At 47.1% G+C, this 21836-nt stretch overlaps 1 protein-coding gene across 7 annotated transcripts in view; it reads left to right on the forward strand.

Moving 5' to 3' along the window:
• Positions 1 to 8307: 8307 nt before the first annotated feature.
• CD47 (CD47 molecule) overlaps positions 8308 to 21836 on the forward strand; it is a 238324-nt gene continuing 224795 nt past the window's right edge. For 3 of the 7 annotated variants that reach the window (XM_059687905.1, XM_059687908.1, XM_059687907.1), the window contains exon 1: positions 8312 to 8543. In XM_059687905.1, coding sequence (XP_059543888.1) covers positions 8498 to 8543 — 46 coding nt within the window. In that variant the 5' untranslated portion in view covers positions 8312 to 8497. Of the gene's footprint in view, positions 8544 to 21836 lie in introns of all 7 variants that reach the window. The other 4 variants (XM_059687909.1, XM_059687904.1, XM_059687906.1 and 1 more) reach the window with 4 other exon arrangements.

Consider the following 21836-nt stretch of genomic DNA (forward strand, 5'->3'; position numbering starts at 1 on the left):
AGAGGTAGGATAGGTGCCCCTTCACGTGAGATGGTACAGAATCCCTGCTCCATGTGAGAGCCTTAACATGGAGCCACAGGACTCTGTGTCCTGGGCATTGACCCCCCTACACCCCCACTTCCCACCTGTCACTTGTGACCACAGCCTATACAAACTGCCCAGTGGTCCAGGAGACAGCCAGGCTTCCCAGGGACCCTCTGTGTACTCAGGTGGGCCTTTCCCACCAGATCAAAGCGACAAAGTTGCTGATGATATTTTTACCAAGATGGATCACCTCCTCACAGACCACCTGGCCCTACACAGGTGGCTCTCAAAGTCCAGTGTGCACCAGAGTCACCTGGAAGACTCCCCACCCACAGATGGCCAGGCGCCACTCCAGAGTATCTGGTTTAAGAGGTGGGAGGTAGGGCCAGGAATGTGCATTTCTAATAAGTTCCCACGTGCTGCAGGTGCCGCATGTCTAGGTACCACACTTTGAGAACCAGCCCTGTAAGTGCAGCGTCTCTCTACCTTTTTACTTCCCTCCCACTGTTGTGGTTCAGGGGCGCAGTTTGGGGAATTAAGTGGTAGGGGCTGCAGCAGCTGGCATGTGGGGGCCCTCAATCCAGGCTGCCCTTCAAGACAGACAGGCAAGTGAAGTTAAAGGGACATGGACTCGGGAACCCTTTTCATGATTCCAAAGATGCACGTCTATCTGGTCTGGCAGTTTTATCCTCGTTATTCACTTCGCTGTTGAAGACCATCTGATGATAGCTGGAGTGTGCTGGCCCACACCCATTGCAATTAGACCAGTACTGGAGACAAGTAGATCTGCAGATGTGCCCAGAGGACTCATTGAGGCACTAATAAACAAGCTTCATGGGGCGGGGCGTCCCCAGCACTTCTGCACAGGTGGCCATGGCAGGGCAGGGGAACACACCTAGAGAGCCCGGGTTCAGGCCAGAGAAGGAAGGTTTCTCAGCAGACATTCCTGGCTGCTGCAGGCGGGGAACTCTTTGGGAACCAGAGATGAGACTGTCAGCCCGAAACGCAGCTACTCTGTAGTTAATTTCAAAGAACACCCATGTGCTCTGGCAGTTATTATTTTTACTAGAAAACTTGCCCCTCTAAGGATACAAAAGACTGTCTTTAACATCAATTTCCTTCTATACCTAGCCCTCAAAGAGGGAATATAATGCAGTGAAATATTGTCAATGGAATTGGGACTAAAGGGAATGGGGAGCCTGCAAACTGGTTTTGCTTAGTGCAGTATTCAAGGGTGTTTCCATATGTAAGGCAGTGGGGAGCTGCCTTAGCTGCTGGCAATATCTCTGAAGGGCTGGACTGTGGTTACTGAATACTGTCAATGATGTCTGTCAGGGAGGTAACACATGAATTTCTATACTTGTTGTGTTTCCTTTGTAGGTCAGTTGGGGTTCTGCTTGGCTCATCCTCACCCCAGTACTGAGTCTGAGGGAGTACCCACTGTCTGGAGCATTGCAGATTTCCATTGGCGGGGGCGGGGGGAGGGGGTGGAGAAGGAGGGAGTGGCCAATTACATGCTTGGTCTTGATGCTTTTGCCCAGAAATAACACATTTACTAGTTATAGGGGGTTGAATGGTATCCTCCCAAAATTAATATCTACTCCCAGAATCTCAAAATGTGACCTTATTTGGAAATAGGCTCTTTGCAGATGGATTTAGTTAAGGATCTGGAAATGATATCGTACTGGATTTAGCGTGGGCCCTACATCTAATGACTTGTGTCCCTGTAAGAAAAAGAGAGGACATAGAAATAGAGAAGGCAACCATGTGAAGGTGGAGACAGACTTCGGAGTGTTGGATCTCCATCTGAGGAACTCCAGGTGTTACAGGAGCAGGACTGTGCCCTGCCTCAGCCAGTTGGTAGTGCGTGGGTTCTTGACTTCCTGCAGGAAAGATTTCACATCACAAGTGCAGGTGAGAGTCTAAAACGGGGCTGCTTTGGCTGCTTCGAAATGTTATAGGAATGAGGTGGGCCACACTGGGCTGCATGAACTCACTGGAAAGTAAAAGTCACAGTGACAGCAGTGAGCCAAGGCATAGCCACTGTCACAGGAAAGTCAGAAAAAAAGGGGGCCTTGGAGAGAGCTTCAGGGAGTAAGCCCAGGATGAGCTGCAGCTGCCCTGTCCTCTCCTGCTGGCATGTCTGGTGGGGACAGTTGCAGTTTAAGAGAAAGAGAGCAGAGATACAAGGAGCGGACTGCTTTCTGGAGAGCATCCCAGGGTCCTTTGTCTTAAGGCTTTCCATCTCTCTTTAGCTGGTGGGAATTCCAGGGGAGGCCTCCTGGGAAGGTCTTAACAGGATATTCTTTAACTAGGTATGTCCTTCAATAATATGCTGATTCATCAAAATGTGTTAATAGAGTTATTTCTTGGTTACTTTTATTTTCAAATGATTTCATAGAAGAGATACTGGGTCTGAGGCCAGTCTGACCGTCAATAATTTGCTCATAAGTGTCCTTGGTTAGGGAAGATAAAACCTGGTTATTCATCAGGAGGCTGTAAATTGCTCAGATTATTTGGCCTTGTTTAATTATTTTGTTTCATTTTCCCTTATTCCACTTGTCAAGGACTTTCCCTAGCTTCTTAGTGTCCTTACTCACAAGCATTGCCAAGATCTTCCAGTAACCAGAATATGACTCTGTTGACATCTTAACCTCAGACATCTAGCTTCCAGAACTATCCTATATAATAAAAGTGTGTGGTCGACAGGTAGACCGTTCAACCAATCAAAGCATAATATGGCAATGATATGCTAAGGTCGTTCAACTGCTTGCTATGATGTGCACAGACCACCAGGGGACAGACAGGTGATCAGTCGACCAATCACTATGATGTGCACTGACCAGCAGCAGGCAGACGCTCCGACTGTTAGGTTAGCTTACTGCTGCGGTCCGGCCATTGGGACTAGATGAGACAGGTCGGACACACCCTGGAGCCCTCCTGCCATCCCTCCCTGGCTGGCCAACCTCCCACATCTCTCCTTGGCCTGATCATGCCCTCTTGCAATCAGGGACCCCTCAGGGGATGTCAGAGAGCCAGTTTCCACCCCATCCTGCAGGCCAGGCTGAGGGACCCCACTGGTGCACGAATTCGTGCACCTGGCCTCTAGTTTATAATAATAGAAGCATAATATACTAATTAGACCGAACAGCCAAATGACCTTTTGGTTGTCCTTCCAGACGAAGCCAGGGCTGCCAGGGCGGACATGCTTGCACAAATTTCATGCATCGGGCCTCTAGTGAGAAAATAACTTCCTATAAAACTAGCACACTGGGCAAAGCAAGTCACATTATCACATCCAATTTCCTTTCCATACTCTGACCCCGCAAAGCCAAACTCTAAGAACTACATAAACAGATTTCTTTCCGTCTAACTTCTGCTTGAGATTTGTCCAGAGCAGAAGTTTGGAAGGTGGGTGGTGAGTGGAGTCATGGTATTTCATTGGCTCCTTGGCTACCTTCCTCTCTGCCAGGCTGCTAGTAGCTGTTCTTCTACCAAAGGCCCCAACTCCTGCCCCACAGAACTCCTTAGATTCTCCGTTCTCTCAGGGTTCTCTTAACCACTCCTCTCCTTGCACCTCCAGAATTAGAGACAAGGGGACAACAGCTGCTGTTAGCTAACAACACTTCTCCTTTCCTTGTCACTTTCCCTTAACCCTGTGCACACCCTTGTAAACAGTTCCTTTATTAATCTCCTCTCAGCATCATCATTTGGGCATGCCATCTGTTTTCTGCTGAGAATCAGTGGATACACATATCGTGCTATTAGGAGGAGAGCTGGAAACTTGGTGGCCACAGTGGGGACCACCTCACTGAGTTGAGAAGCGGCACTGATGAAGCAACAGAGGGAACTTCATGGAGAGGGACTGACTGCCACAGAATTGCTTTGCTTCCGCCATTCCTTCATTCAGGCAGAGAAAGGAGCCTGAGCTCAGAAGCAAGACATACTCCAGCTCCACCATTTATTACCTGAGATATGAGCCTCTCTGGACCTCAGTTTCTTTATATGCGCGTTGGGTATAACAGTGCTTTGAATATAACAACACTTTCCTTATGGGTCATTTAAGGATCCAGGGAGACAAATATAAAAAGAACCTAAGTGTGGTAGGCAGAATAATGCCTCCCAAAATTTCCAAGCTCTAATCCCTGGGGATCTTCAAATGTGTTACTTTATATAGCTAAAGACACTTGTGGGTGTGATTAAGGTTAGAGACCTAAACATGGGGAGATTATGCTGGATTCCCGGAGGCACCCACTCTAATCACTTGAGTATGTAAGGTAGATGGGGAGGAAGAAGAGTCCCTCATTGAAATGTGACAGAAGAGAAGGCTTTAATGCATCATTGGCGCTGCACACAGTTACCCAAAGCCAGCCTGTCCATGCTGACCCCCTCCAAGATGGCAGCCAGAAGGCAAATGGGGACCTCAGTCCCACAGACTCTGAATTCTGCCAAACGCCTGAATGAACCTGAAGATGGATCTCCCCTGGAGCCTTCTGAAGGGAATGCAGCCCAGGCAACACCTTGATTTTGGCCATGGGAGACCAGAAGCAGAGAAACCATTGCCCTTCTGACCTGCACAACTGTCGCATAATGAATGGGTATCATATTAAGCCCCCAAATTTGTAGTAATTCCTTCTGGCAGCAATGGACAGTAAATACTACAGCATGATGAGGTCCTGGTGCATAGTAAGCACCCTCTACATGCATGTTATGTGTCTCCAAAGGGGACAGTTAGGCAAGGTACAGAGAGGCCTTCCCAGGACCCCAAAGATGATGTGCTCTCACAGAAATGCAGGTGCTGCGGTTTTACAACTAACCGAGAAGCTGGCTCTCTCTAGTGCTTTCCAGCTGTGGTGAGTGTGGGCCCCCTACCTGAGCAGCCTCCAGCAACAGCAGCAGGGGGACTGGGAAGAGCTGTGCTTGTGCCTGACTTGGGCAAATCAAGCCTGGCACAAGGACTTCCCCATGGAAATGCACCCTTATCCCTCCGGTAGAATATCCCCTACCCCAAACCCTCAGTCCTGCCTGCTCCACTTAGAGGCAGTTTCTGTTTCTAATATTTTTTCCCTCATGGAAACACAGGCCAAGAAGATCATTTCACGCTACTGGAGCCTTCCTTCTGTTTCCCTAAGCCAAATCCATCTCTCTAACCACATGCCAATATCTTCCAGCTGCCTGACCATCTAAACCCAGTCCTGGCCTATTGAGCACAGACACTCTTTGCTACACTGCGTTATTTGATGACTGGGGCAACTGTGCTTTTCTGAGTGGGTCAAGTTTAAATAAACCCTAGGCCCTGAGCCAGGTATCAAGGATGTGGGGCCCTCAGTCTTGAATCACCAACTACAAAGTGTATAGGAGAACACGTGGACTAAGGGCTATCCGCTGAGCACAGACTTGTGCCTCTGGCTTGAATCAAAATTGTACACACTTGGCCCAATCCCAGTGCCTCTTCAGGGTTTCAGACCAGCAATTGGTGATCCTTTAGACAATAATTTTCCCTGTCCTTCTCAGAGACACATCTCACTATAAGGAGACTCTAATAATAGGAAGTAATATTGATTGTGTGCTTACTGTACAACAAGCACTGCTCTATGTAGCTATAAAAGTGTTAACGGTAAATTCTCAAGGCAATTTAAGGAATAATTTCTATTATTTTCATCACTTAGCTTCACAAATGAGGAAAGGAGGGTTCAGACGTGTTAAGTAACTTGTCCAAGGTTAACCGTAGTGCGTGGCTAGAGATGTAAACTCAAACCTGGGCTAAAGTGTTTCTGTAATATTACACATCACACGGATTTCCTTGCTTCATTCAACACACACAGAGCTTTTAGGTCTTGACCAAGCACTGTGACAGACCCTGGAAATACAAATATACCCTGGAAACATTTCATTTTCTCCTAGCTAACATGATAGAAAGGTAGACAGATGTGTACAAAGAAATATATAGATGCATTTCATTAGCAGCATAAACAAAGTGCAATGGAAGAGATAATTAGATGTTTTAGGGTGAAAAGAAAAAAATGGAGAAAAGAACTCAGGAAGATAGATGTAAACAAGAGAGACAGAGAGAGAAAATTATCACATGTAATCATGGGCAAAATGCTCATTATTCCTCTTTCCCTTTGTTTCCTCATCACTAAAATGGAGATCATAATACGCACTCCAAGGCTGTTATGAAGATTAATTTTAGTAATAAACTGAATGTGAATTACCTCTGTTCAAAATATTCTAATATACATTATTCTCTCACCTTCCACCCAAGAAACCCCTTACGTAAAGAGAAGAAGAGCTCAAAATCCAAATAAAAATGCTTGGAAATGTTAAAAGGGAAACAGAAACAGTTAGATACTGGAGAAAGTTATCTCAGGGAGAAGCTAATCAAACCTAGAAAGCTTCCTTTGGATTCTGTCTCCTAGAATAGGCCTCCTCCTGCCCCACCATCAAAACACCTCCCAGCTGATTCCTAAGAACTGAGGTGGTCACCCAGGTGGCCTATTATTCACCTGACAAGAGAAATCAATTTTCTCTTTTTTGTTAATTGTCACAAGAGGATATTTTTCCATTGATTTTTTTTTTCAGAGGGAGGGAGGGGAAGAGGGAGGAAAAGGAAGACAGAGAGGAATATCCATGTGAGAGAGGCACCTGCCCCTATGGGGCTGAACCAGGATTGGGGAATGAAGCTGTAACCCAGGTAGGCGCCCTTGACCGGGGATTGAACCCACAACCCTTCTGTGCTCAGGCCAACAATCTAACCACTGAGCACATCCGCTAGGGCAAGATTACTCCAGTTTCTGCACAAAACTACATCAGGTACTTAGCCTCAGCAGCTCCCAGTATAAAACAGAGCATCATTCCAACTCTAAGTGTGAAGGTTGTGGACAGTCCTTCCTGGCCACTGCTCAGCTTTAGGGGGTCCTTTGGTCTCAGGGACGGCTGACAGCCTTATGGAGCCAACCAGCTGCTCTGTGGTGCACAGTGTCCCAATGCTCTAAATCTGGTGGGTGATTCTTTCATATCCATATACCCAGAAGTTGGAGGAGAATCCAACAGTCCCTTTGGTAGCCTCAGGGTGTTTAAGTGGCCAGTCACATCATGACCCCATAATTACCAACCATTGTGTTAGTGAGATGTCTCTTTTCCTCTTTTTGAAGCGTTAAAAAAATAAAACTATCAAATTTCACTGGAGCAATGCTTGCCTCCAGGCACAGCAACACATTTATTAAACCCCTTCTGTTTGCCCTGTTGAATGGGAAATCTTAGAGGAGGGAATACTTAAAAAACTCTCCAATTTTAATGAAATAATAATGTTGAGGGAAAGAGGTTTACACAAGGAAACCATGAACAGTTACATAGTATATAATGCACTGAGAGTGCAAATGTAATTTCCTGGGTTTTATTACTATGAGGATGGAGTCGGTGGAGGAGATGCCATGGGTAGAGGATTTGGAGAAGTGGGGTATTGTGGTGGGAAATTGCTTTCTCCTTCAGCAGGTAAGAGAAAAACAACCAAAGGAGCAGACAGGCCATGCAGCCCATTAGAGTAGCCACCAGAGACTGACTTTGTGACAAGAGAGTTCATCACTTAGGATAAATGTTACCGTCAGTTTTAAAAGGTCTTTTGCTTCCATTTGAATGATGTGGCCTGTGTCATTCAGTGAGATATTGAAAGAATTGAAGGGATTAGTCAAAAACCATATATGCATAGCACAGACCACTGTGAGGTGATAGCCAGAGCTAAAGGAGGGGTGGCAGGTAGGTGGCGATGGTCAAAGGGTGGGGGCCAGTGGGGACAGAAAGAGGCATTGCTTGGACCAATGGGCACAGGATGCAGTGTGTAGATGATTTTTATTGAGTTGTACACTTGAAAACTCCACGGTTTGGCGAACCTATGTTACCCCCCGATAAGTTCAATTTTTTTAAAAACGCCTTCTTTATACTGTGGCTTGGAGCCAGATTTTGAATACATTTCAAGCAGGAGAGGACAGTGGGGGCAGGATCCCTGGGCCCAGGGCGGTGCGAGAAGCAGAAAGGAAGGAGGAGCGAGGCGGGGACAGTGAAGACGCAGTGAACGAGGGAACACACGCCCAGCCTCTTGGCGAGGGGTATCCGGACCCCGGCGCGGGGATGGAGGGGGCGCGGCGAGGCTGGCCCCCAAAGCGCAGCCTCCGCCACCTCCCGGGAGCAGCTGGGGGGTCTCGGCGGAGCCTCGGGAACGTTGACTAGTCCGCGAATCAGGGGCCCCTGCGTCAGCAGCCTCCGCGGCGGGGCGGGGCGGGGCGGGGCCGAGCGCGCGTGCGCGGCTCCGGCGGCTGCGAGCGGCTGTGCAGCGGCTGGGACTCGCGGGCGCGAGGCCGGCAGCCTGGGCGGGGGGTTCTGTTCGTGACGGGCGGCGGCGCGGGGTCCGGACTGTAGCCCGGCGGCTGCTCCAGACGCGGGCGGCGGCAGCGGAGGCGGCCCCTTCGCGGGCGCGATGTGGCCCCTGTTGGTGCTGCTGCTGCTGGGCTCAGCGAGCCGCGGTGAGTGGCCCCGAACCTGGCTCTGCGGATCGCGTCTCCCGCCTCCGCGGCGCCCCGCTGGCCCCGCAGCTCCCTGGAGAGGGTGGCCAGTGCAGGACGCGCGGGCCCTGGACGCCCGGGCGCGAACGTGGGAGGCCCCGCGGGTACTCAGGCGCCCCCTTCCCTCCTTCCTTGCTTCCTCTCCCTCCTCTTCGTCTTCCCCGGGTGACAGCGGGCTCATCTCCTTCCCCCGCTCCCCGCCTCCAGACGCACACACGGAGGAAGACTCCACACCGCGCACCTCGCGCGGAAAATAACTAGAAAGGGCGCCTTCCTTGGCGAGTGGGTGGCAGCTGTTAGGGTCCCCCTCTCTGGCACCCCTCTTCCCTCCGAGGAGCTTAAATGCACTGGGGAGGAAGACGGGAGAGTGGGAGAGCCAGGCGTCTTGCGATGAAGTGCGCATTTTGGTGAAGTCTGCAAGATGCTTATTTATTTATTTATTTTTCTGGTTTGCCCTCCCACATGAACATAGGAGGTAAGGGGGGCATACTTGATACGATGGTTTTATTTCCAACGCACCACTTAATCAGAAGAATCTTTCGTCTCCCCTCTCTCCATTTTATTTTTTAAATTTATTAAACCTTAAAAATAGACTTCCTGGAAACCCTCTCAACCTCCCCACCCCACCAACCACTTTAAAACAGTCCAAAGAGCACATTCAAGTTTCCCCCTGTATTGGGGGAACCTTTTAACAGCCATAGATTTCGCTTGAAATAAGAAGACAGTAACCCCTAGTGTCAAAACATATTTGCAGCCAACTGGAATTTGGTGTTTTTCCACGTTAAAGGCGTTTTGGCCCCAAGCTTTTGGAAACTATTTTTTAAAAATGTGTGCTTTATAAAAACTGAGGGAAGAATGTAATTTTGTGTGTGTGTGTGGCTATATAGGCTGTGCCTGTCACAATTCACATGTATAAAGCCTTTTTGTGAATTTTTTCTAAGATTCAAATTGAATTTGAGTAACAGTAAACATGCAATTGTTATATTTAATTCTAGAATGTGAACTTCATTACATTTAATTGATTATTAGCCTCCCTGTGCCGTTCATAAAGCCTTGTGACTTCGGCTATTTTCAAGATGCTCTTCAGACCCTGTTACCACTTTCCCCATTCTCCAAAAATCCTGGCACGTTGGAGCTGTTCATAATCACTGTGTCTGTTATCTGAAGGGTTGATGTTAGATAAAGTAGTGTTCCCTGTCATTATCATTAATGGCTCATTGCTGTTACTATCAAAATAACTAAAATAATACTACTTTCAGAAACCTGTTTTCTGATCAAAATGCATGTTGAACCAGATTATAAATTTGTGATAAAATGTCACTAATTCAGACTGCAGGCATCAAAAGTTATTCTGAAGACTAAAAACTATAAATTATGTATTCTTTTAAAAACAGGGGTCCTGTTTTCAAGTAGATTAGAAAGAATTGCTATAATGTTACTTTTGGGAGTAGGAATTCTGTTAGCAATAGTGAAGATCATATATAATAAGTACTAATTTTCATGTAATATTAATGTGCTCAAGTCCCTATAGAGTCATAGAATTCAGAATTTATGGTGTTTTAGTGTACCTAAGCTAATAACCTAAAAAAGAAAAACAGAATAGAGGCCTTATGCATTTGAGTTGTGTTAAGTGTTGAATATAAAGCAATGGATTTTTGTTTGTGTTTAATATTTAGTTTTTAAAGGGCACCTGTGAAGAGATGCTAACAGCCTTAGAACACAAGTCGTTATAAACCAAGGTATTTGAGAGACAGAATTTAGAACCTAGAATGAAGAAAGTCCGTGGACTTTTATGTTCATTGTTTACTCAGACTTTCATTTTGCTTTCAGATTCATTTACAAATGACTGGTAATCAAATGCCATTTACTGGTAGCCACTACAGTTTCAGTTGACCTTTGTAGTAAAATAAGTTTTCTAAAATACCCCTTCCATCTAATTACAGGCAAACTGAAATCCCGTATATTGGTTTACAAGATGCAGAATGAATTATTATGCTCCTCCCCTCCCCCATGCCCCATATGTCAAATTATATATTTGATTAAAAGCACATCACCATTTTCAGTGGAATTCAAAAACTGGTAAATAAAACCTTACTCAAATAATGACAGTATATGAACTGTCAATGCTTGAATGATTTTTCAGAGTTTTTAAAATCAAGGATACCCATTATTAAAAAACATGTTTATTGTCTTAAGTATTGTAGTAATTTGGCTTGCTTTAAAGAAAATGTTTTGTTTTCTCCTAAAAATATATATTACTTTAAAACACAAGTTGCCATTTTGAGGAAGTAACTGCCTATGTAAAAGTCCTTATTTATGGCCCCGCCCCAGCGGTTTAAAGGCAGTGTGTTAAAGCATTAAACGGAATGTCTACTATTAGGACATTTGCTCATGCTGTCGTCTGTATTTTGGCAGATGTTTTATTTTTGCCACTGAGTTGTTAATGGAGATTTGAAAGGCTAGGCTCTAAAGATGAAAAATAGGTGTTTTTCCCAAAATTGATAAATATTCTGAATCCAAAATTATCACTCATATTATTAAAACTGTGTGTATTCCTTAATGTTGATTCATCTATGGCTATTATAGACCTTGCTTTTAATACATTAATGTTATCTTTGTGACACAGTTTTTATAAAGCCATTTACCCAACTTTTAGGGTTTGCATTCATACCTTTTTATACAAATTTTAAAAATTCTATATTTTTATATCTTGTGCCTAATACAGTGCACTTGGGCTGTCATGAAGCTACTTTCACTTGTACAGATCTATTTTCTACGATAAAAGAAGAAGAAGAATAGTGTAGAATCAATTTTGCTGAACTCATTGTAATACTAAACTAATAAATACAGAGCACCCAGGAAATTTGATTCTGACAGACCTAGACTGAAACAATAGAACCTGGATTTCCCCTCTGTGTGGTTATGTGGAGGTGAAACAGGAATTAGAAGCCATACCCTCCTCCACTTCCTTCCATACCCATGGAGCAGTTGTATATGACTCCACATCTGGTCAACGCAGGGATTGAGCATATTTATGCATATTTCAGTACGTGATGGGCTAAAAGACAAGGCAAGTGTAGGGTCTGTCAAAATGTTTTTTTTGTTTTTTGTTTTTTCTGTTTCAAGCCACGTATGAGCCCCCTTGCTATGCTCCAAGCACTTTGTATGGAGAAAATAGTGCTGGACATAGAGACACATTTCAGACTCCATGCCTCTTAATAACATAAAATGCAGTTACTTGGAAATAGGGATTTTGTTGTTTTTATCCTTCAGTGGTACTGAATATGTATTAGATGCTTGAGAAGGCCTTACTTCTGCATGTTGCTGCCCTTCCCCCTGTAATTCTAGCTCAACCACTTCAGTTCTTGTAAGGCCACTTTACAATCTAGAGGCAATTACTTTGAGTCACAACAAAATACACTGTGGACACCCCCACTTTACCCCAGTCCTTGTCTGTTCTCTATTGAGGAGGGATCTGACTAAAGCCTCCTTTTTGACCCTAATTCTAACCCAATTCAGTTTGAGGCTCCAGTTTTTCATTTCAGGGTCAAGGTCAATGGCAAAAAAGATTCATTTCTACCAGGTATCTTTTTGCTTCACTTACCTTAGTGATTCCTGGGATTTCTTACCCCATTCTGAACATCCATTCCAAGCAGATAATTAATCCTACTCTGCTGCAAAAAAAATAGTATTGATGTATGGTGTAGACCAGGGGTGGGCAAACTTTTTGACTCGAGGGCCACAATGGGTTCTTAAACTGGACCGGAGGGCCGGAACAAAAGCATGGATGGAGTGGTTGTGTGAACTAATATAAATTCAAAGTAAACATCATTACATAAAAGGGTACGGTCTTTTTTTTTTTTTTAGTTTTATTCATTTCAAACTGGCCGGATCTGGATCCGCCCACGGGCCGTAGTTTGCCCACGGCTGGTGTAGACTCTCCCAACTTCCCTCCTACCATTTCTAAACTTACCTATAATAGCTTAGGTAAGCATCATCACTTTCTCCCTTCTCACCAGTTTCAGTTTACCTATTCACCCTTTTAAGGAAAAGGACATCTGTCCACACCTCTTTCACTTCCACCACCTAGAAGACTTGCTTCATCAATTTAATTCTTCAGTTTTATATCTTAGATCTTTCCTTCTCCGTTGGTTCTTTCACCATAGCTTGCAGACATGCTTAAGTTTTACCTCATACTAAAAACAATCAAACCGTAAATAAAATTAAAACAAACAAACAAGAAGAACCAAAAAATCTTGCCCTGTTTCTGTCTTCATACTCCTTTCATTATCACCTTCTCTCTCTGCTATTTTATTTTTTTTAAAAAATATATTTTATTGATTTCTTACAGAGAGGAAGGGAGAGGGATAGAGAGTTAGAAACATCGATGAGAGAGAAACATTGATCAGCTGCCTCCCGCACATTCCCTATTGGGTATGTGCCCACAACCAAGGTACATGCCCTTGACCGGAATCGAACCTGGGACCCTTGAGTCCCCAGGCCGACGCTCTATCCATTGACCCAAACCAGTTAGGGTTCTCTGCTCTTTTAGACTGCCAAATTTATTGAACGAATAACTGCCTCTCCTTTCTGTCCTCCCATTTATCTCCAAAATGCAATATGACTCCTCATTGCACTAGTCTGTTGGCAATGCTGCAGATAGAGAAGTTAGTGATCTAATTTTTAATCTAGAGGCTATTTGTACTTATCCCACTCAACATCTATACTGTCCCTATCAGGACGCTTTCTTTGTGTCTACAGGAGTTCTTTGCTGCCTCACCTACTTCTCACTTTCTTAATTACTTCCTTTTTAGCTGTTTGCTCCATTTACATTGGTATTCCACAACATTTAATTCCCTGATACCTGCTCTGTTGCTTTGCAAGGACTCTCTGGGCCGTCTTGTTTATGCTCATGATTTCAATTATCAGCTAAATTCTTGGTGATTCCCAAGTCTTTGTAGCTCCAACCTTTTTAAAATCTGGGTCCATATATCCTTGGATCTGCTGGACATCTTCATTTCATTGTACCAGTATTTTAATACCCAGCCTGTTAAAAGGATATTCCCTTTAAATCTCCTAAATCTGTGTACTCAGTAATTAATCCACGATCTAACTAGTTATGCATGCTATTTTGGTTAACAACTTTCATTCTTCCCTCACACTTCCCACATCTGACTTATGTTGATTTTACTTCTTTGTTTTTGACTTTAATTTTTCGCCTTCTCTCCTGTTGTCATTTACCTGGACTATTGTTGTGATCTCTTAATGGGCCTCCGATTCTTGTCTCTCTCCCTCCTCTGAATTCACCCTTCATATTGCTTTATTATTATTTTTTTAATGCAGGTAAATCTGAGTGGTCTGCAATTGCTTATTTTATCAAATCCAAACTCCTCAGAATTATATTTAAGGAAGCATTTCCATATTTTTTAACTATTTTTTCAAGTTCCATTTTCTAGAGATCACCTGAATAATTTCTTGCTTCCAGTTATTAATTTTATTCATTCCTCTATACATGTTACTACTCTGCCTGGATAGTGCTTACTTTTCCATAACATTCCTACGCTTCCTTCAAGATCCAGTTTATACATCACCCTCTAGGAAGGTCATTGTTAGGTACATTCATGTAATTTTTAAGGAATTCTTCCATCTCACCTGCAACTCATTTAATTGAGATTTCTCATTGAAATATGTAGCTTCATGATTCCATAATCAAGTCTATAGAAGTAAGAAGTGGAGGGTTCTCTTCAAATATGGAAGAAGAATGAATCCTCTCTGATATCATTTTTGGATATTCTTTTCTTGGAATTCATACTTTAATTTTTTTACATTCATAAGGAATGTAACGTGGCATACTTGCTGGACCCTGGGTTGAATCCATAGACTACCAAATGAAGACATTGTCCTTGCTTGTCTGCCTTTTTTTCTAATGGGGAGACCAGTTAAATCAAGTATTAATTACAAGATTCAGTAATAAGGGTAGTGACAGCACTTGAGAGGGAATGATGGGAGCAATACAGAGAGGATGAATACTGTTGAGTAGTGGTAGGGAAGGGGAACAGGATTAAACATCCCAACTGTGCTTTAGCAGGAAGAGCCAAAGATAGTTATCTCTAGCTGCCATTTATTGAGCATTTGCTAAGAATATGAAAGACATTGAGATAAGAACTTTGTGTTCCATATCTCATTAAATTTTAACAAAATCTCCAGGAGGTATATACTATCGCTTCCCACCATGTAGATGAGGAAGCTGAGGTACAGAGGTTAAATACTTTGCCAAAGGTTATATCTCTAGAAGGGGGCTAAGTCTCCAGTCAATGTCTGACTCCAAAATATGTGTTCTCTGACTCTTTCAGAGTGACGGGTATAGGCCTCTAGGCTGGGGGAACATGTGCAAAGGCATGGACATGAGAGTACATATGCATATTCATGGGATATCAAGAAGGTCATTAAAATAGAACCTTAGTTTGGAAAAGAGGAAGGACAGGAGATGGGCTGGACAGGGCCTTGAAGGATCTAGTTCAGCCTTGGGCAAACTACAGCCTGCAGGCGGATCCGTTTGAAATGAATAAAACTAAAAAAAAAAAAGACGTACCCTTTTATGTAATGATGTTTACTTTGAATTTATATTAGTTCACACAAACACTCCATCCATGCTTTTGTTCCCGCCCTCTGGTCCAGTTTAAGAACCCATTGTGGCCCTCGAGTCAAAAAGTTTGCCCATCCCTGATCTAGTTTGTATCTCATGTTAATACACTTAAAATTTAGTCTGAAAAGAGGGAAGGGTGTTGTTAAAGTATAGTGAGCAAGAGAGTGCACATTTGCATTTAGAACATTTGTTTCTGGAACAGTGGAAAGTACACTGGGGCTGGGAAGGGGAAATGTGGAGGCTGGAGTCATGGAGCTACTTAAATGGCAGTGGTTCAAGGGAGAAATGAGGAATGTCTAATTCATTCATACAACAGACATTGTATTTAGGAACTATTAAATAGGCTGAATCCACCAAAAATTCTCCATGGCTAAAAAGAGGGAAGAATCCAGCATGATTCTTAGGCCCAGGTCTGGTTGACTAATAGATAATAGAAAATACTTCAGGGAGGTGAGGATTTGTGGGGAGGTAGGAAGAGGGAATATTGATTTTTGGACATGTCAACTTTGATGTAACAGTACTAGGTCCAAGTAGAAATGCTCAGCACACAGTTGGCTGTCCCAGGTCTGAAGGAGAAAGGTGGGACCTGGATAAATAAAAGTGTGTAGGTAGGTAGAACCATGAATATGGGTAAATACTGGGGAGGGGGTTGCAGTGCTGACTATGAAGCCTTTAGGAACACTAATCATTATTATGAATCATGGAATAGGTTTCAATAAGGAAAGGAAGCTTGGATGGCTGAACAAAGCAGTAGAAGGAAATTCAGAATTAGTAGATGTAGAGGCCAAGGGACAGGCACAAGGAAGGAGCTGCCCACTGGCTCAAGAACTGTAGAGAAGCTGAGATAGAAAGTGAACCGTACAGATGTGATTTTTCACAAGGGATTGTTGGTGGCTTTGGCAAGAGCTGTTGTAGTGAAGCTGAGGTGGAGAGATTGCAGCCAGGTGGCAGAGATTTAGGAAATGAAATGGAAGTAAAGAAATGCTTTTAAGTTATTATTTTAGGACTAGTGGCCCGGTGCATGAAATTCGTGCATGGGGGGCCTGCACCCTCTGCAATCGGGGACCACTGTGGGATCGGGCCTAAACTGGCAGTCAGACATCCCTTTTGCAAGCTGGGACCACTGGCTCCTAACCACTCACCTCCCTGCCTGCCCCATAGCCCCTAACTGCCTCTGCCTTCCTGCCTGGTTGCCCCTAACCCCTCTGCCTGCCTGATTGCCTCTAACCCTCTACCTGCCTGCCTGATTGCCCCTAACTGCCCTCCCTTACCCGTCTGATCTCGCCCCCAACTGCCCTCCCCTGCCAGCCTGATCTCGCCCCCAACTGCCCTCCACTGCTGGCCTGATCTCGCCCCTAACTGATCTTCCCTGCCAGCCTGATCACCCCTAACTGCCTCTACCTGACTGATTGCCCCTAACAGCCCTCTCTTACCAGCCTGATCTCGCTCCCAGTAGCCCTCCCCTGCCAACCTGATTGCCCCTAACCCCGTGCTGGCTTGATCTTGCCCCCAATTGCCCTCCCCTGCCAGCCTGATCACCCCTAACTGCCTCTACCACGGCCCCCACCTCTATGGCTTTGTCTGGAAGGAAGTCGGATGTCCAGAAGATGGCCGGTTGACCTGATCTAATTAGCATATTACCCTTTTATTAGTATAGATAGATTATATAGGATAGGATTGCTTAAATGGGGTTGGGGGGGGGGTGGCTTTTCAGCAGGAGGAAATGCTCTTGGCAGACAAAAATACATAATCCCTGTATCTGGACTGATAGCCACCTATATGCACTATACTGCCAAACTGATCATTAAAAAATTGAACCACTTTCTTATATCTTACACCAAACCGCTGTTGCCTTTAAAACCCGTCCTCAGCCCCCACCTTAGGTTCTGCCTTCGCAGTTCACCCAGATTAAGTTCTGATTGGTTGGTTTCTATGCCAGTCAGCATCAAAAGCCCCACCTCCTAGGCAGCCAGTGGCTCCTCGCACTTCACCCCCATTTGATTCTGACTGATCGGTTTCTATGCCAGTCAGTGTCAAAAGCTCCATCTCCTAGGATGCCATTGGCTCCTTGCAGTTCACCCAGATTTGCTTTTGATTGGTCAGTTTCTATGCCAGTCAGCATCTCTGGGTCTATCTCTGGGCCTGATCAGAGAGTCAGGGCTGATCAGCAGCTGCCCCAGGCTGCTGGCGAGCGGGCTGAACTGCTGAGCTCTCAGGGAGAGAGAGAGGATCGGCTGCTGGCGAGGCCTGGAGAGAGAGAGAGGTCAGCAGTTCAGCCTGCTGGCCAGTACCTGCCCACCCCAGCCTGCTGCGTGCGCAGCCTGGCCTTCGGTTGTCCCTTCTGTTGTTTTGGACTTTACAGATCCTGGCTCTTTATATATATACTAGGGGCCTGGTGCACGAAATTCATGCACTGGGTGTGTGTGGGGGGGAGTGTCTCTCAGCCCAGCCTGCCCCCTCTCACATACTGGGAGCCCTCAGGCGTTGACCCCCATCACCCTCCAATTGCAGGATCGGCCCCTTGCCCAGGCCTGACGCCTCTGGCTGAGGCGTCCGGCCCGGGCAGCGGGGATCCGCAGCTGCAGCGGCCCCACGGTCGTGGGCTTTGCTTTAGGCCCAGGCAAGGGACCCCTAGCTCCCGGGACTGCCAGCTTCGACCGTGCCCAGCTCCCATCGCTGGCTCCACCCCTACTTCCTGCTATCATTGGCCAGGGCGGAAAAGGCACCTGATTCTCTGATCATGGTTGGGGGGCAGGGCAAAGGCCCCCCAGCTCTTAGCTCCCCCCTGGGTTTCTGATCACTGTCAGTGGCAGGGGGCTTCTTCCTGCTTTCCCTTTCGCCTCCCTGCATTGTGCCTACATATGCAAATTAACCACCATCTTGTTGGCAGTTAACTGCCAATCTGAGTTGGCAGTTAATTTGCATATAGCCCTGATTAGCCAATGAAAAGGGTAGCTCGTACGCCAATTACCATTTTTCTCTTTTATTAGTGTTGACTAGAGGCCCATGCACAAAAATTTGTGCACTGGGGGGGGGGGGGGCCCTCAGCCCAGCCTGTGCCCTCTCGCAGTCTGGGATCCCTCAGGGGATGACCACCTGCTGGCTTAGGCCTGCTTCCCAGGGGATTGGGCCTAAGATGGCAATCAGACATCCCTCTGGCAGCCCGGCAGCCCTCACGGGATGTCCACTTGCCAGCGGGGAGCAGGCCTAAACTGCATTTGGACATCCTTAGTGCTGCTGAGGAGGCAGGAGAGCCTCCCACCACCACCGCTGTACTGGCAGCCATCAGCCTGGCTTGTGGCTGAGCAGAGCTCCTCCCATGTGAGAGCGCCCTGACCACCAGAGGGCAGCTCGTGCATTGAGCGTCTGCCCCCTGGTGGTCAGTGTGTGTCATAGTGACCAGTCATTCCCAGTCTTTCTGCTGTTAGGGTCAGTTTGCATATTACCCTTTTACTATATAGGATAGAGGCCTGGTGCATGGGTGGGGGCCAGCTGGTTTGCCCTGAAGGGTGTCCCGGATCAGGGTGGGGGTCCCACTTGGGTGCCTGGCCAGCCTGGATGAGAGGATGATGGCTGTTTGCAGCTGGTCACACCCCCTTCAGGGTAGGGGTCCCCACTGGGGTGCCTGGGCAGTCTGGGTGAGGGGCTAAGGGCTGTTTTCAGGCTGGCAGGTGACTGAAGCTCCCAACCTCTCCTTTCTTTCTTTCTTTTTTTTATTTTATTCTGGGATTTATTTACCTTCTATGGCTGTCACTGGAACTGAGAGCCGGCTTTAGCTCTGAGTCTCGGCTCCAGCTCTGAGAACTCAGCTGCTGAAAGCAGGTATCTGGGTTTGTTTGGCTTCTATAATTGAAATAGTGTTGTAGCTCCAGCTCTGAGGCCCAGCTGGCTGAAAGCAGGTTTCTGGGGTTTGTTTAGCTTCTATAATTGCAACATTGTTTCTTAGAGTGCAGCTCAGAGGCCAGCAGCGGCAGGCGGGGAACCTTGGCTTCCTCCATCACTGGAGCAAGCAAGCCTACTGTTCGCTTCAGCTGCCTGGCTGCCAGCCGCCATCTTGGTTGGCAATTAATTTGCATATCACCCTGATTAGCCAATGGGAAGTGTGTTGGAGGTACAGTTAATTACCATGTTTTTCTATTATTAGACTAGAGGCCCAGTGCACAAAAATTTGTGCACTCAGGGGGAAAGGGGGTGCCTCAGCCCAGCCTGTGCCCTCTAGCAGTCTGGGACCCCTCGGGAGATAACGACCTGCTGGCTTAGGCCTGCTCCCGGGTGGCAGAGGGCAGGCCCAATCCCTAGGTGCAGCCCCTGGTCGGGCTCAGAGCAGGGCCGATTGGAGGGTTGGGGCACCACCCCCTGTCACACTCAAGGCAGGGTCAATGGGGAGGTTGCGGCGCGACCCCCTGTCACGCACAGAGCAGGGCCAATCCGGGGGTTGGGGCACTGCCCCCTGTCACACACACAGCAGGGCCCATCACGGGGGTTGGGGCTCCGTACCCTGTCATGCACAGAGCAGGGCCCATCAGGGGGTTGAGGAGCTCCCCCCGTCACTCACAGAGTAGGTCCGATAGAGGAGTTGGGGCACCATCCCCTGTCACACACAGAGCAGGGCGGATCAGTGGGTTGGGGCGCCACCCTCTATCACCCACAGAGCAGGGCCAATCAGGGGGTTGGGGCGCCGCCACTCTATGGGGAGGTTATGGCTCTACCCCGTCACACACAGAGCAGGGCCCGGGGGGGGGGGTTGAGGCGCTGCACCCTGTCACACACAGAGCAGGGCCAATCAGGGTGTTTGGGCGCTTTCCCCTGTCAGGAACAGAGCAGGGTGGATAGGGAGGTTGTGGCCCTGCCCCCTGTCACACACAGAGCTGCAGGGCAATCAGGGGGTTTGGGCGTTGCCCCCTGTCATGCTGATCCCCGTGCTGGGAGGCATATTACCCTTTTACTATATAGGGTAGAGGCCTGGTGCACGGGTGGGTGCCAGCTCGTTTGCCCTGAAGGGTGTCCTGGATCAGGGTGGGGGTCCCCACTGGGGTGCCTGGCCAGCCTGGGTGAGGGGATGATGGCTGTTTGCAGCTGGTCACACACCCTTCAGGGTGGGGTCCCCATTGGGGTGCCTGACCAGTCTGGGTGAGGGGCTGAGGGCTGTTTTCAGGCTGGGGGTGACTGAACTCCCAAACGCTCCTTTTTTCCTTTTTTTTTTTTTTTTTTTTTATTCTCGGCCAGCTTTAGCTTGAGGCTTGGCTCCAGCTCTTAGGCCTCCGCTCCTGAAAGTAGATTTCTGGCCTTTGCTTACAATGTTGCGAATCTGCTGGCTGAAGTCCGGCGGTATTTGTTACAATGTTTGAAACTGCAGGCTCAGAGGCCTGCAGCCGCAGGCGGGGAACGTTGGTTTCCTCCGTCACTGAGGCAACGAAGCCTCATGTTAGTTTCAAGCTGCCTGGCTGCCGGCCGCCATCTTGGCTGGCAGTTAATTTGCATATCTCGCTGCTTAGCCAATGAAAAGGGTAGCGGTCGTATGCCAATTACCATGTTTCTCTTTTATTAGTGTAGATAGGATACTAGAGGCCCGATGCATGAAAATTTATGCACTGGAGGGGGTGTCCCTCAGCCTGGCCTGCCCCCTCTCACAGTCTGGGAACCCTTAGGGTTGGGAGGCAACCCGACGATCAGGGGAAAGTGATGTCCCATCACACCTCTGTTACTGCCACTGCCGAAAGCACAAGCCTTGGCTGGCCCTGGTTATCTGAGCCTCGTGCGGCCCTGGGCGGTTGGGAAGCCGCCCTCCGAGGTTTGCCTGTGCCTCGGGCTGGCCTTGGGCGGCTGGAGGGCTGAGGGGACTGGGGGTGTCCAGAGGCAGGCACGGCAGAGCTGAGGGGACTGGGCGGCGCCATCTTGTAGCTGTGGGTGCCACCATCTTTGGGATAGCGTAAGGGTCAATTAGCATATTCCCTCTTTATTAGATAGGATATATATAGATGATTGGGAAGAGAGAGAAATATGAGGGATTTTCTAAAGTTGGTGAATATTTGAGTATGTTTTTAAATGTTTAAAACAAACAAAACCAAAACCTATGTAAGTGCAATAGGGGCATGTGGGAGGCTGATAATCAACTAGGAAAGTCCTTGAAGATATTCATGGGTGGGGAGGCAAAATGGAAATTAGGTTTCAGGTAAAGAGGTTCATTTCTAAAGATGAACAGTGGGGATATGTGGGAGAGAAATGTGGATTGTTGGATTTACAGGTAAATTTATAGGTGAAGAATATTTGAAGCTTCTGGCTTCTCATCTGGCATTGCTGATGGACTCAATTTGAATCCTATATAATAAAAGCCTAATATCCAAATTGTCCCCTCGACTGGGAGTTTGACCTGGAGTCTGGGAGATTGGAAGTTTGACTGCTCACTATGACGTGAGCTACCACCAGGGGCCAGCACGGAACATGGTGGGTGTCTGCGAAGTGCTGAGACCTCTCACCAGCTACCTAGGGGCAGGGGTGACAGGGATGGAGGTGCGGTGAGAATGCTGGGTGTTCCCGAACTCACTCTCACTCCCCCTGCTACCCTCCCCTAGGATGCCAGGGTTTGTGTGCCAGTGAAGCCCCCGAGC

Source organism: Myotis daubentonii, chromosome 3, assembly GCF_963259705.1.
Source record: "Myotis daubentonii chromosome 3, mMyoDau2.1, whole genome shotgun sequence".
In the NCBI taxonomy this organism is placed as follows: Eukaryota; Metazoa; Chordata; class Mammalia; order Chiroptera; family Vespertilionidae; genus Myotis; species Myotis daubentonii.